At 37.0% G+C, this 16512-nt stretch overlaps 1 protein-coding gene across 1 annotated transcript; it reads right to left on the bottom strand.

Annotated features, from left to right (window-relative positions):
- Window positions 1-2872: 2872 nt before the first annotated feature.
- Window positions 2873-15868, bottom strand: LOC117342431 (monocarboxylate transporter 9-like). Its single transcript, XM_033904589.1, has 6 exons — window positions 15659-15868; window positions 7973-8091; window positions 7646-7789; window positions 6675-6821; window positions 5255-6457; window positions 2873-4331 (listed from the first exon to the last, which is right to left on the bottom strand). The coding sequence occupies exons 2-6, from the start codon at window positions 8034-8036 to the stop codon at window positions 4174-4176; spliced, it is 1716 nt and encodes a 571-aa protein (XP_033760480.1). The 5' UTR covers window positions 8037-8091; window positions 15659-15868; the 3' UTR covers window positions 2873-4173.
- Window positions 15869-16512: the final 644 nt, after the last annotated feature.

Genomic DNA, 16512 nt, shown 5'->3' with positions numbered 1-16512 from the left:
ATCTGACGTTTATATATCAACCTGTATCTGACGTGTATAGATCAACCTCTATCTGACGTGCATATATCAACCTCTATCTGACGTGTATAGATCAACCTCTATCTGACGTATATAGATCAACCTGTATCTGACGTGTATAGATCAACCTGTATCTGACGTGTATAGATCAACCTCTATCTGACGTATATAGATCGACCTGTATCTGACGTGTATAGACCAACCTCTATCTGACGTGTATAGATCAACCTCTATCTGACGTGTATAGATCAACCTCTATCTGACGTGTATAGATCAACCTCTATCTGACGTGTATAGATCAAACTCTATCTGACGTGTATAGATCAACCTCTATCTGACGTGTATAGATCAACCTCTATCTGACGTGTATAGATCAACCTCTATCTGACGTGTATAGATCAACATCTATCTGACGTGTATAGATCAATCTGTATCTGACGTGTATAGATCAACTCTATCTGACGTGTATAGATCAACCTCTATCTGACGTGTATAGATCAACCTGTATCTGACGTGTATAGATCAACCTCTATCTGACGTGTATAGATCAATCTCTATCTGACGTGTATAGATCAACCTCTATCTGACGTGTATAGATCAACCTCTATCTGACGTGTATAGATTAACCTCTATCTGACGTGTATAGATCAACCTCTATCTGACGTGTATAGATCAACCTCTATCTGACGTGTATAGATCAACCTCTATCTGACGTGTATAGATCAACCTCTATCTGACGTGTATAGATCAACCTCTATCTGACGTGTATAGATCAACCTCTATCTGACGTGTATAGATCAACCTATATCTGACGTGTATAGATCAATCTCTACCTGATGTGTATAGATCAACCTCTATCTGACGTGTATAGATCCGACTCTATCTGAAGTGTATAGATCAAACTCTATCTGGCGTGTATAGATCAGCCTCTATCTGACGTGTATAGATCAACCTCTATGTGACGTGTATAGATCAACCTATATCTGTCCCGTATAAATCGACCTCTATCTAACGTGTATAGATCAATCTCTACCTGATGTGTATAGATCAACCTCTATCTGACGTGTATAGATCCGACTCTATCTGAAGTGTATAGATCAAACTCTATCTGGCGTGTATAGATCAGCCTCTACCTGACGTGTATAGATCAACCTCTATGTGACGTGTATATATCAACCTGTATCTGACGTGTATAGATCAACCTGTATCAGACGTGTATAGATCAACCTGTATCAGACGTGTATAGATCAACCTCTATCTGACGTGTATAGATCAAACTCTATCTGACGTGTATAGATCAACCTCTATCTGACGTGTATAGATCAACCTCTATTTGACGTGTATTGATCAATCTCTATCTGACGTGTATAGATCAATCTCTATCTGACCTGTATAGATCAACCTCTATCTGAAGTGTATAGATCAATCTCTATCTGACGTGTATAGATCAACCTCTATCTGACCTGTATAGATCAACCTGTATCTGACGTGTATAGATCAATCTCTATCTGACGTGTATAGATCAACCTGTATCTGACGTGTATAGATCAACCTGTATCTGACGTGTATAGATCAACCTCTATCTGACGTGTATAGATCAACCTGTATCTGACGTGTATAGATCAACCTCTATCTGACGTGTATAGATCAACCTCTACCAGACGTGTATAGATCAACCTCTATCTGACGTGTATAGATCAACCTCTATCTGACGTGTATAGATCAACCTCTATCTGTCGTGTATAGATCAACCTCTATCTGACGTGTATAGATCAACCTCTATCTGACGTGTATAGATCAACCTGTATCTGACGTGTATAGATAAACCTCTATCTGTCGTGTATAGATCAACCTCTATCTGACGTGTATAGATCAACCTCTATCTGTCGTGTATAGATCAACCTCTATGTGACGTGTATAGATCAACCTCTATGTGACGTGTATAGATCAACCTCTATGTGACGTGTATAGATCAACCTCTATCTGTCGTGTATAGATCAACCTCTATGTGACGTGTATAGATCAACCTCTATGTGACGTGTATAGATCAACCTCTATGTGACGTGTATAGATCAACCTCTATCTGACGTGTATAGATCAACCTCTATCTGACGTGTATAGATCAACCTCTATCTGACGTGTGTAGATCAACCTCTATCTGACGTGTATAGATCAACCTCTATCTGACGTGTATAGATCAACCTCTATCTGACGTGTATAGATCAACCTCTATCTGACGTGTATAGATCAACCTCTATCTGACGTGTATAGATCAACCTGTATCTGACGTGTATAGATAAACCTCTATCTGTCGTGTATAGATCAACCTCTATCTGACGTGTATAGATCAACCTCTATCTGTCGTGTATAGATCAACCTCTATGTGACGTGTATAGATCAACCTCTATGTGACGTGTATAGATCAACCTCTATGTGACGTGTATAGATCAACCTCTATCTGACGTGTATAGAACAACCTCTATCTGACGTGTATAGATCAACCTCTATCTGACGTGTATAGATCAACCTCTATCTGACGTGTATAGATCAACCTCTATCTGACGTGTATGGATCAACCTCTATCTGACGTGTATAGATCAAACTCTATCTGACGTGTATAGATCAACCTCTATCTGACGTGTATAGATCAACCTCTATCTGACGTGTATAGATCAACCTCTATCCGAAGTGTATAGATCAACCTATGGGTGAGCAAAGGTAGTTTAAGAACTCTAGTCACTGTTAACGTGTTAAAGAAATAGATAAGCATTATGTGATACCACACATGCCGTACATGTGGTAACAGGAATATCTGATTATAGATATAAAATAAAATCACTAATAAACAAAGATAAACGTTTATGGCACATTTCATTTTAATTCAAGATAAAACATAAATAAATATTTTTTTCTCACAAATATAAAGTTCGTTGTCTTCTCATCGAGTTTTTCCCTTACATAAGCGTTGGATTGTTTTATTATGGGATTATTCTGTAACATCACCGGACATTGAAATATACTACTACTATTTCCAGTGTTAATCCGAGATCGAAATTTAAAATTATAATGAAATACACAATAATATACTTTATATGAAGACACGGTAACCATGTCATGACGTCAAGGCAGCAGTACAATGAAGTCACGGTAACCATGTCATGACGTCAAGACAACAGTACAATGAAGACACGGTAGCCTTGTCATGACGTCAAGGGAACAGTACAATGAAGACACGGTAGCATTGTCATGACGTCAAGACAACAGTACAATGAAGACACGGTAGCCATGTCGTGACGTCAAGGCAACAATACAATGAAGACACGGTAACCATGTCATGACGTCAAGGCAACAATTAATTGAAGACACGGTAACCATGTCATGACGTCAAGGCAACAGTACAACGAATACTCGGTAACCATGTCATGAGGTCAAGGCAACACTATAATCACGTCGTATTGATAATTCCATAACGTCACGTCACTATTGTGATACATGCGTATTTTTCAAATATTGAATTTTTAGGAATGGAAACAGGATCAGGTAAACATAATCATTCACTCCTTGGGAGTGGGACAAGATGGATCTGAATCCTTAGAATCGGATTCTTCTTCTTAGGCTGACATATGTACATCCGGTAAATTACATATTATGTTTTTGATATAAAACTAGAATATTTAACAAAAATACACTGGATCGTTTTTGGTGTTGTCATAAAGCTGCATGACCATGAGATAACCTTTTCTCTCCTTGAGGACGTGACAGAGAAATCCTGAAATTTCTCTGTACATCCTCAAGGTAGGGGAAGAATGTATTAATTACGTTGTCATCATTATGATAGTATCATGCTAAGGTATATAGGACGGAGATAACTATATATTTCTTTGTACACGATAATAATGGTTGTTGTTGATTCAGATTTCAGAGATGACAATGGTAACATCTATTGTGTTCTAGATACATATGTCCTGGTAACATCTATTGTGTTCTAGATACATATGTAATTTGGGAGGTCACTGTCTCAGTATGTATTTTCCACAGTGGTGTCCTTAATCAAGTCTGATTATAGCAACGTGGTAGGAAAGTCTTTGACGTTGGTGTTCCGAACTCACTTCCGGAATATGTTGATATCATTGCACACCAAGTTTACACGTGGGATCATCCTGGTGACAATTCTATATCCGGTACTGTTGGTTTAGATGATTTATGTTTATGAATAACTGCTTCTATACTAAACAGAATAGCTGCCAACAATGCGCATGTCCCTGTGTAATGCATGGAGGCGTCGTAGGAACCGTAGTTATCCTTCAGTGCTCCTGAAATAATAGAAAACAGAGTTACAAAGTAGATCTAGTGATATCCGTCCCTAGCAAGGACTGCCTTTTTGAGCGAATTTTGTTACTTATATTTTAAACAGAAATTATATCTATGGGATATGTAATTTCGATTTATTCGCAGTTATAAAACATATCGCGAAAATAAAATCAAGCGAATATATCTATACACAAACTAATAAAACGAACATTTTACTGCAGAATGCTTGCAGGGTGCTTGCAGGACGCGGTTGTGCGAATTTCATGCCAACGAGCTAGGTCCGATCGGACAATCGCGAAATGTTAGCCCTGTAAAATTAACAACTATTCACAGGTAAATCATAAAGTGTTTTACAAAAAAAAAAAAAAAAAAAAAATCTCCACTTAAAAACCAATCGATGTCAAGACCAGAGTCATCATTTCACTATATCTGTCGGATATGGCACAGATTGACCAATAATTAATTATATGATGCAATAGCAAGCTATTAGCATGTTTTAGACCGTTTTCAAACGATGCGTACACAGTCGTTATCGATTTTTTGTTGTTATCATGGTGTGAATTCAAACAGACCGGAAATCGAGCTGAAAGATTCGGTCCTTATGTTAACCTATGAACACTGAAGATGAAATAAAGATATATTAACATTACACAGATGAGTCAAGTCGAAAGAATTCTTAAACAAATAGAAAAATATTATGTATATCTCTTTCATGTTTATCATTTAGTGATTTACATGGAAAATTGTACTGAAATATATATTAATAAATTGTATTTCTAATTTGGTCTAAATGTTGCCTTTTATAACGACCCTATATCTGGAGGAAACAAACAAAGACAAATGACCATGTTGGGTATATCTCCCCTAAGGCTGTGTCTTCTAATTACGATTTAAACTTGTCCAAAATTGTTTTGTTACAACTTACCGATTAGGGGGTTGGATATACTAAATCCAATTCCTTGTCCAATCATGAGAACTGTTATTGTACTTCGGAAGTCCTCAGTTCCTACCATTTGTAACACAATCACTGCGTACAGAGAGTACAGGAATCCCGCGAAAATACCATACACAAGAGAATATAACACAAAATGCCAGTACACAGTAAAGAGCACCGACATTTGTTGCATAAGTCCATTAATTACACAAGCAAAAATAATCAAATATCTTGGATTAATATGGAAGTGGTCAGAGACAACTCCTGCCAGGAACCGACCCACTGCGTCACATGCACCGAAAATAGATAGGAGAAGTGCTGCCCTCTGTCCATGTACGTCTATTTCCCCCGCGTGGGCAGGCATATATAGCACTGGTAATGACCCGGCTATGCTTCCAAACCAGTAACCAGGAGCGAAGAGGATAAATGATAGATTCAAAAATATTTTACAATTAAATATTCCTTGAAATGTGCTCTTTTGTTCTTTAACGTTAGAAGCACTACCTTCTGAACTCTCCGAAACTGTATTTTTACGAGATCTCACACTGTCGCGAGATGTCTTGAAGCCGGCTGAAGACGCAAATGCTATATTTATGAGACTTTCGTTGCTGAAGTATCGCGCGATTCCTAGTTTTACTGGTTCCTCGACCGCTTTTGTTTGCAGAGTTGGTGATTGAGTCTGTTCGGACAACGGTGGAGACAACATAGGTTCTTGTGTTGCTACCTCTGACTCAGTCCGAGACCGCATTCTCTTCAGCATAGCCCTACGAGCCAATGGCGAGAATGTAGAATCAGCCGTCGGTGACCTAGCTCTGAAAGGTTCATCTGTATCTAATAAAGGTAAGCTTTTTGATATATTGCCATTTGTTTCTTCTTCCTCTTGTCTTCTCTTGTCTCTTCTTTTCTTCCTATGTTTATTAGATTTCATTTTCGCTCTTCTTTTTTCAAGTGAGAAAAAGTCAATTGGTCGTAACAATGCCCCGCCTACAACGCAATTAAACACCAATCCACCCATAATAAGAAGAGTTCCCTGGAGGCCGTACTCGTCGAGTAAAGCTCGGCACAAGGGCGCCATCAATAATCCCCCCACACTACAAGCTGACATGGCGGCTCCGTTTGCGATGCCTCTCTTTTTATCGAAGTAATCACCAAGAATGCACAGAACCGGACCCGCGACCATGCCATGCCCTAAACCTGACAAGAACAAACCAGTATTACATTATATTTTGCATGCCTAGGTGCAATGAAACTAAGTACAGTTGATGTTGTGTGATAATGTTGCAGTATTATGATAGAAATTTCTTTAATTTGCTTTCAGTGTTACGGTGAACATATAGTCTACTCTCGGCATCTATTGTATCTTCATTCCTAATGAAATATATATATATATTTTTTAATTTGCCTCACTTACCAAACATGATACTGTATGACACCAACAGGAAGTAGATATCCTGCGCAAAGCTGCTGAGCACAAAACTTGCGCCCAAGAGCAGTCCACCAATAACGACTATCGTCCGGCAGTTTGTGTACCGCAGACCAAACGTTAAGGACAGCAACGCTATGGCGATAAGTATAAAAAAATACAATTATCGTATTTAAAATATGACATTGTCAACAAATTACACATATATATTGATATAAACTAGCATAGATAGTTTTAATCTTTTCATTGTGTTTAACTTTGTTATAATCGATACTCATTTATATGCTGCAAAATATTTTCCAAAAGATATACCAGTGACATACCAGGTATGACATACCATATATATGACATACCAGTTATAGGTATATACATTGTATTACAACAATATTTTTAAAATAGGACAATTTTCACTGACCTATACACGATTCTTTTTAATGTACTACGTAAATTAGGGTTAAATGCAAAACGAATTTAATTTAATTGTCATACATGTGAAGTCCGTTTTATCCTATAAAGACGCAATGAATACTTATTGAAGTTTGGATTGTTTTTTTGGTTTTTGGTTTTTTTAAAGTTTATTACAGTTTATATCAAATAGGCGATTTCATTTCTTCGTTAACTTAAACAATATAATGAATTGTAATAATACAAAATAATTAAGCATTTCTGACAGAACAGATTAGGCGTTTATTTCTTTTCTGACAGAATACATTAGGCATTTATATCTTACTGGGCTAGGTATCCGGCGAACGCCTTTGTCTCTCGCTGACTTGCTCCAGTTGATGTAAAGCAAGCGCGTACTTGTGAGGATTATTATTTATTTAAATATCCATATTGGTATATATTAATGATAAATTTGGAGGTTAAATAATATTTCATTTCTGAAATTGTATTAAAGCTACTATCTCCACATTACCTATTGATAATTTAATGTTACATAACAATTTTCGTCATCTCACCAGCTATCGTGAAACATGCTGACTCGAGACCAGAAACAAGGGCGGTAACTGCCGCACTTTCCTGATATTTGTCCAGAAACTCCACAAAGAGGATACCAAACGACTTAAATATCCCGGCATAGAAGAAGTAAGTCGATACTGAACCTGCAAACAGAAATTAGAATGTTATCACCACAAATAAATTTGCATAGGTCTTGATATGCTTTGCTGTAATAAATATCATGGTATCTTAAGATGTGATATTACTAATTTAAAAGTTCAAAATAATAATTTTATACTTTTGTTAATCATAAATATGATAAAAAAGGGCAAATATAACAAATTTACCTCCAAGGACCGCCCATGCCCATCCTCGGTCTACCGGAAGTGATCTTTCTCTCTCACTTTCCATTTCATTTGCTGCTGTCGCGACGTCTCGGTCATCCTCTAGTCAGTGAAATTAACACCTTAAATGAAAAAAAATATATATACATGAAGCTACAATAATAGTTGTTATGAAAAAACAAGCAATAGCTTCTCTTTGAACTTTGAAAAACACTGTTCGTAAATAATATGGTTAAAATGGGAGAGTAGGTTTTACGCATGGTCAACCGGAACCGGATAAACCTATATGCAATGGTCAAACGTGAGAGTGATTTAAGAAAACTAAAAAGACCAAATGCTATCTCGAACAAGATTTTTCCGTTTTGGAAACTATCTGAGTTGTTGTTTCTCGTCTCCTTGTCGATGTTTGTAAGTTTTATATCTAAAATCTCATTTATTCAAGAGGAGTAGTCGTAATGTTGTTGAGAGGCTATCACTTTTTATTTCATCTTTTCAATGCCGATGTATATTGTCTTGAAATTGATTTTACAGTTGTAATCTAAAGTTAGATACAACAGAGCCATTAATGAAAATAGCAACTTTTTTCCTTGTGCGACTCGTCAGGGACACAAAGGGCCTAAAGTGTTACTTGACGGAAGAAAATCGAAAATAACCCAACAAAAATGTAAAAACATCTGGAGGGGAAGTTGCATTAACCCTACAATTTAATGAACTTCATAATTTGGAATATTGGATTTCAAAAGAACGTCAAGCGTATGTGTATAACTTACAACCCGGCATACGGATTGTGGCAACCCTCGGGGCACAAAACTTACGTTTATAACTGATTAATTTGAATTGATGACTATCGAGCAAACAATGACGCTTACAAATTAATTAATTAAACTACCTACCAACAGCTAGCACGAACCTACGTAGTTGTTCAACGCTCGCTAACAATTACATGCCGATATACCAGTTCCTATAAACGGATCCTTTTCTTACACATTTCCACAATTTCTACTACAGTGAAGTACAATATACTGCTATATTAAAGATAAATGACAACAGACACGCTTACAAACACAGCAAAATGGACAATAGGTCATTTGCTGCAAATGAATAAACTGATGTAAACAATTAATAATTAATTCATTATATGACTTCCAATAAAAACATTTTCTTTTTCCCCTTTACCTTATTCATCATATTTATCAACTATCTCAGATGGAAATCATTTACAAGTGTCATCTTCGAATTGCTGTAAGTACAGACATAACTGATTTCGTATCCTCCAAAGCCCCCCATTTTTTACAGATACATGCAAATTTTATGAGACACTGTTTTTCATTTTCTTCTTGCATACATTGTACTTCAGTTGGTAAATAATGGATTTCTATTCCACAATTCAACATCATACCAACGTAAAGATCATAGAGTTTTTGTTATATATTATCAAAATAAGTTTATAATTTCAACGAGCTAAGTCCAAAACATGTCTAACAAATTCTAGCAGATTATGCAATGTTTGGTCTTCTTTTATACTTCTTTTAGATTTCTTTGTACAATTTTTCAATTCTAGCACGAACTCGAATTTGAACATCCTGAACACAGGGTATCATATATTGCATACCATTTATACTTTAACCGATTGTTAGGAGTTGAATTAAAGTTTGAGATCATGTTAATGGCATTTAATAACGCTCTGTGTATATAGTATTCCACTTTCATACATATAAACTAAGAAAACAGAACGAATATATTACAAACCGTTAAACGTTGTATCAGGATATACCTGCGCTATATAGTGGTGTAAACAGGTGGAGCAGGTAATGGCGGTTTATTAAGTATGGGCGATGCTCTGACACGAACATAATTTCCGGGACTATCAATTATACCATTTTAATGATACCTGTGGTTCAGATTGTACCTGATTAACCATTATAATGGGGTTTTTCTTACTAATGCTACCCGTATGATAGGTTTAGGTTTTTACTACCTGTAGGTAAAAGATCGATTTTAGGTGCTGTGAACTTAAGTTCATTACAGACATGTGAACATCCGCGTCATGTTTTAATTTATCAAATATTACCGTCCGTCCATGTCATGTTGTAGTCGGTCATATGTAACTGTCCGTCCATGTCATTTTGTAGTCGGTCATATATAACTGTCCGTCCATGTCATGTTGTAGTCGGTCATATATAACTGTCCGTCCATGTCATGTTGTAGTCAGCCATATATAACTGTCCGTCCATGTCATGTTGTAGTCAGTCATATATGACTGTCCGTCCATGTTATGTTGTAGTCGGACATATATAAATGTCCGTCCATGTCATGTTGTAGTCAGCCATATATAACTGTCCGTCCATGTCATGTTGTAGTCGGTCATATATAACAGTCCGTCCATGTCATTTTGTAGTCGGTCATATATAACTGTCCGTCCATGTCATGTTGTAGTCAGTCATATATAACTGTCCGTCCATGTCATGTTGTAGTGAGTCGGTCATATATAATTGTCCGTCCATGTCATGTTGTAGTCAGTCATATATAACTGTCCGTCCATGTCATGTTGAAGTCAGTCATATATAACTGTCCGTCCATGTCATGTTGTAGTCAGCCATATATAACTGTCCGTCCATGTCATTTGTAGTTAGTCATATATAACTGTCCGTCCATGTCATGTTGTAGTCAGTCATATATAACTGTCCGTCCATGTCATGTTGTAGTCAGTCATATATAACTGTCCGTCCATGTCATGTTGTAGTCGGTCATATATAACTGTCCGTCCATGTCATGTTGTGGTCAGTCATATATAACTGTCCGTCCATGTCATGTTGTGGTCAGTCATATATAACTGTCCGTCCATGTCATGTTGTGGTCAGTCATATATAACTGTCCGTCCATGTCATGCTGTGGTCAGTCATATATAAGTGTCCGTCCATGTCATGCTGTGGTCAGTCATATATAACTGTCCGTCCATGTCATGTTGTAGTCAGTCATATATAACTGTCCGTCCATGTCATGTTGTAGTCGGTCATATATAACTGTCCGTCCATGTCATGTTGTAGTCAGTGATATATAACTGTCCGTCCATGTCATGTTGTAGTCAGTCATATATAACTGTCCGTCCATGTCATGTTGTAGTCAGTCATATATAACTGTCCGTCCATGTCATGTTGTGGTCAGTCATATATAACTGTCCGTCCATGTCATGTTGTAGTCAGTCATATATAACTGTCCGTCCATGTCATGTTGTAGTCGGTCATATATAAATGTCCGTCCATGTCATGTTGTGGTCAGTCATATATAACTGTCCGTCCATGTCATGTTGTGGTCAGTCATATATAACTGTCCGTCCATGTCATGTTGTAGTCAGTCATATATAAATGTCCGTCCATGTCATGTTGTAGTCAGTCATATATAACTGTCCTTTCATGTCATGTTGTAGTCAGTCATATATAACTGTCCGTCCATGTCATGTTGAAGTGAGTCATATATAACTGTCCGTTCATGTCATGTTGTAGTCAGTCATATATAACTGTCCGTTCATGTCATGTTGTAGTCAGTCATATATAACTGTCCGTCCATGTCATGTTGTAGTCAGTCATATATAAATGTCCGTCCATGTCATGTTGTAGTCAGCCATATATAACTGTTCGTCCATGTCTGTTGTAGTCAGTCATATATATCTGTCCGTCTATGCCATGTTGTAGTCAGTCATATATGCCTGTCCGTCCGTGTATTGGTAGTCAGTCATATATAACTGTCCGTCCATGTCACGTTGTGGTCAGTCATATATAACTGTCCGTCCATGTCACGTTGTGGTCAGTCATATATAAATGTCCGTCCATGTCATGTTGTAGTCAGTCATATATAACAGTCCGTCCATGTCATGTTGTAGTCAGTCATATATAAATGTCCGTCCATGTCATGTTGTAGTCGGTCATATATAACTGTCCGTCCATGTCATGTTGTAGTCAGTCATATATAACTGTCCGTCCATGTCACGTTGTGGTCAGTCATATATAACTGTCCGTCCATGTCACGTTGTGGTCGGTCATATATAACAGTCCGTCCATGCCATGTGGTAGTCAGTCATATATGTCTGTCCGTCCGTGTATTGGTAGTCAGTCATATATAACTGTCCGTCCATGTCATGTTGTAGTCAGTCATATATAACTGTCCGTCCATGTCATGTTGTAGTCAGACATATATAACTGTCCGTCCATGTCATGTTGTGGTCAGTCATATATAACTGTCCGTCCATGTCACGTTGTGGTCAGTCATATATAACTGTCCGTCCATGTCACGTTGTAGTCGGTCATATATAACTGTCCGTCCATGTCACGTTGTGGTCAGTCATATATAACTGTCCGTCCATGTCACGTTGTGGTCGGTCATATATAACAGTCCGTCCATGCCATGTGGTAGTCAGTCATATATGTCTGTCCGTCCGTGTATTGGTAGTCAGTCATATATAACTGTCCGTCCATGTCATGTTGTAGTCAGTCATATATAACTGTCCGTCCATGTCATGTTGTAGTCAGTCATATATAACTGTCCGTCCATGTCATGTTGTAGTCAGTCATATATAACTGTCCGTCCATGTCATGTTGAAGTGAGTCATATATAACTGTCCGTCCATGTCATGTTGTAGTCGGACATATATAACTGTCCGTCCATGTCATGTTGTAGTCGGACATTATGGCTGTTCATATATGTACGTGTTATATTGTAGTAGTCACAAGCCATGTTATAGTTACTCATTCAAGAAAAGAGTATTAACAACATATGTGGGCTCCACACGTGATGTTACTCCACTTGTTGATAATGATATTATCTGGGGCGACAGCTTAAGTCTGTTTACTAACCAAACGACCGAAAGGACTTGATCACATGTTAATGTGTACGGTAGTTTCATCACATACATTTTATATATCTAACATACTTACTATCACCTATTGTTAGAGAACAATAGAGTGACGTCATTACAAACAATTAGGAATCTAGGATAAACATATACTCAAGGTATCGGAAAACAACCATTGGCAAACCATTATTGAGGAAAAAACAATTAAAATTAATGGATTTATTGGTTAAAAACCATAAACAGTCAGCTGCTTTGACAAGTTTTGATATAAGCGAAGATTTTGTACATAAAGCTATCGATATCACATACGATGGGAGACATGTTCCTACGTTATTGTATTGATGACAGATGTTTTCAGCACATCGTGACTTATCGGAGAAAGATTTAACAAACAGCTGTGCTGTGTTTTCTTGTAAGGTTTTAAGATATAGTTTATGAATATAAAAGAAACAAACTCAATTCAAAAGCCAAACGCGTCTCCTCTGGATCAAACATACACAAGTGAATCATTTATGACTTGTCTTAACAGAAATAGATTAGCATTGACATGGAATACGTTTGCATGTTCATGTGTAATCAAGCTCACAAGCAATATGTTTTATTGTGGTTTGTTACCAATTTGATATTCTATTACTAAGATTTGCCAGAATACCTTTAGCTCCCTTGAGGTATTTCTACGATAGATGAATTAAATATTAATAATACACGTATATTATGTAGGATCTTAAATAAATAATTATGTGTAATGTTTGCGAGCCTACGAGCTGAATTTTTTCCTATACAAGTAAAAAAAAAACCTTCTATTTTGACGGGTCTAAATGTCGAATAGTGGAGGACTAACCAAACGAGGACGGCAATTGTGTTGCGCCAATGTACAAATGATAACGTCACGTCATTGTCCATATTATGACGTGCAGTCAATGAAAAACGCTCTATAGCAAATAACACATGTGAAATAAAGGGTGTGGTGTATAATATAGTGTATAAAAATACAAACGATTTCACTTTAACACAAAGAAAAATTCGTGCGAAACGTCACATTAACTAGAACATGCATGTATCACTAGCCCGTGTTTCCTCTGGCCCTGACACCAGACATGGTGTCGGCCCTGACACCAGACATGGTGTCAGGGTCAGAGGAAACTCGGGCTAATGTATCACATGTCACAGTGATACGGTTAAAACTAGGGTATCTAGGTAAAATCCGTGATAGATGGGTGTCATATAAGGGCTCTCTGATTGATATCCTCGTCGTGAAGCGAATTAATGTGTTTTATAAGTTTTGCTTCAAGGAATATAAAGCCAATCATTTACCACGTTAGATATCCTGTAATTCCACCGTTGTTAGCAATGACTACAGTATAAATTGGTCATACATTCTCTGGACGTTAGGTAACCTAGCGGATGTAAGATTTAACATTGCGTAATAGCTAAGCTCTTGAATAGATAACGCAATATTGCAATCTAATTAAGATCTAGATGGTCATTCTCACTACGTTACATGAACATCTAACAACATCCCATAAGGGGTCACGTTCCGATGACCTCTGAGATGTGTGTATTTCACTTTCAGGGCGAATTGGCCATTTGTCGATGTCATCGAAGCCAAACATTTCGTCACAAGGGCATCTGAAGCAAACCATTTCGGCACAGTATATAGCTCTATGCTGTCTGGGACGAAATGACTTGAAACAAATTGACAGATTATACAAGCTATGCACTCTAGACATGCTAATTCGGACATAAAAAAATCACTTCCAAGATTCTGGAAGTAGTCATTTGATTGGCTAATCCAAAAGGTCACCTTGACGTGACTCCTTATGGGATGTTGTTAGATGTTCATGTAACGTAGTGAGAATGACCAATCTAGATTTTAATTAGATTGCGTAATATCGTAGATTTACAGAAATTTATAGTAGCTCGATCTGACAGTGTATCTGTATCAGACCGAGAATTACGTACAGTCTTACATTAATCTTGCTACAAAAACACGATAAAACCTCGATGGAGTAAATAGACGAAAACAAGCATAGAACATATTGTTTACTGAAGACAGACTTTGGAAAGACTATCTGGGTAGTTAATACGCTTACATTTACTATAAATAATTATGTTGCCATATACATATAACTTGTAATAATAATCAGTAAATCGACAAAAAACAAACATAAAACATATTGTTAACTGAAGACAGACTTTGGAAAGACTCTGGGTAGCTCAAACCAGAGACGTCACATGTGATATATACGTCTGTGCTCAAACGCATACATTTACTCTAATTACAGATGTTGTCATATACATTCAATTTGAATAATAAAACAGGTCATTGCATCAGATTAGGACAGGTTCCAAAGTTTGTTTTAAAAAAAAACCGAATATAGACCACCATCATTATACCAATGATTTACAGTTCGATTCCTACTCAAACAGACCATATATGGTAATTTTATATGGCTAAGCTCCTCATCTGGATACCCTTTTAATTCCCTAAGACAGGGTCTCACATTAATTAGGTTCTAGATTTATTGAAGATACCCATAAAACACAATGAATATTTACTATCGTAAGTCATGGTTTGTACTACTCAAAGAACTCAAAATGTCGTACACGTTCGTTTATATGATAAGCTCAGAGAGAATCCGAATAACAGAATATTAGCTTTGATCACATGACAATTATCGGAAGCATTTCATTCATGTACGTGATAACCACCGAAAATTAAATGTTGGAAAAGGACATTTATCAAATATATTCAATAATAATATATTTTAACAAAAATATCAATTATCTGTACAAATTTTCTCGAAAAAGGGGTTAAAATGCAATAAAGTTAGACCTACCTGTGAGATTTCCATCCTACGTGACGTAGCTCGCCAATGATCGCAGCCCTTGACCTTTGAAGTATGTAGAGAGATAACGTGTCTTTGCGACAGACTGTTGTTCGGTCACATTTAACACAGAGACTTGAGTGTATGCAGGGTAAACAGACTCGTGTACACATGTGTGCGACGTCGTACACCGTAAGTTGGGAACCTATCTCGTCGTGTTAATACCGTGTACAACACGCTACGATTGTCTCTCATCGGCTGCATTCTATCAGACGTTACCCTGTTCTGACGTAATTAGAACACTGCCACATTCTTACCACGGAGAAACATCTGGGTATATATACATTGTACATATGTACTTTGTACTCAGGACACAGATTATACGCAATAAACAAAAATGTGCCTTGTTTTTATGAAAGATACATAATTAGGCGAAGGTCTGTGAAGAAATGTATACGTTGATTTTTTGAATTCGTCCAGATACTTTATGTTTTAATAATACTGAAATGAAAACCGGATAACAGGACAATTGCACTTTTCCGGTTTAAGAAATCACTTTCAAAACACCAGTTCTAATATCTAAAGCCTGTATGTGAGTGACACACGTCATATTATCACATCAGGCAAGTTTCCGGATTAAGGATAGAGGGTTAATTTTCTTTTCTAAAATTGCGTCATTCTTGACGGTTTCCAGTTGTCCGTCACAATATTTTTCAACGGATGCCGATATTTTTGTTCTCATCTATATACTTTTAGATTTGGTTATTTTTGGCTGATGTAGAAAAAAAAGGAATACGGTACACTTTATTAAAATTTGTACCACTTCTTACGTAATCAAATGAAATGGACGTGTTGGAGGTTTTTCG

Source organism: Pecten maximus, chromosome 14 (genome assembly GCF_902652985.1).
Source record: "Pecten maximus chromosome 14, xPecMax1.1, whole genome shotgun sequence".
NCBI lineage: Eukaryota > Metazoa > Mollusca > Bivalvia > Pectinida > Pectinidae > Pecten > Pecten maximus.
This window is presented reverse-complemented; position numbering and strand designations above follow the sequence as displayed.

Coding starts and splice junctions, on each gene's coding strand:
- LOC117342431 (XM_033904589.1), bottom strand. CDS start 8,036: ATGGAAAGTGAGAGAGAAAGATCACTTCCGGTAGACCGAGGATGGGCA. Junction 6,822..7,645: donor AGCATGTTTCACGATAGCTG/GTGAGATGACGA, acceptor TTATCGCCATAG/CGTTGCTGTCCTTAACGTTT. Junction 6,458..6,674: donor GTCATACAGTATCATGTTTG/GTAAGTGAGGCA, acceptor TGTTCTTGTCAG/GTTTAGGGCATGGCATGGTC.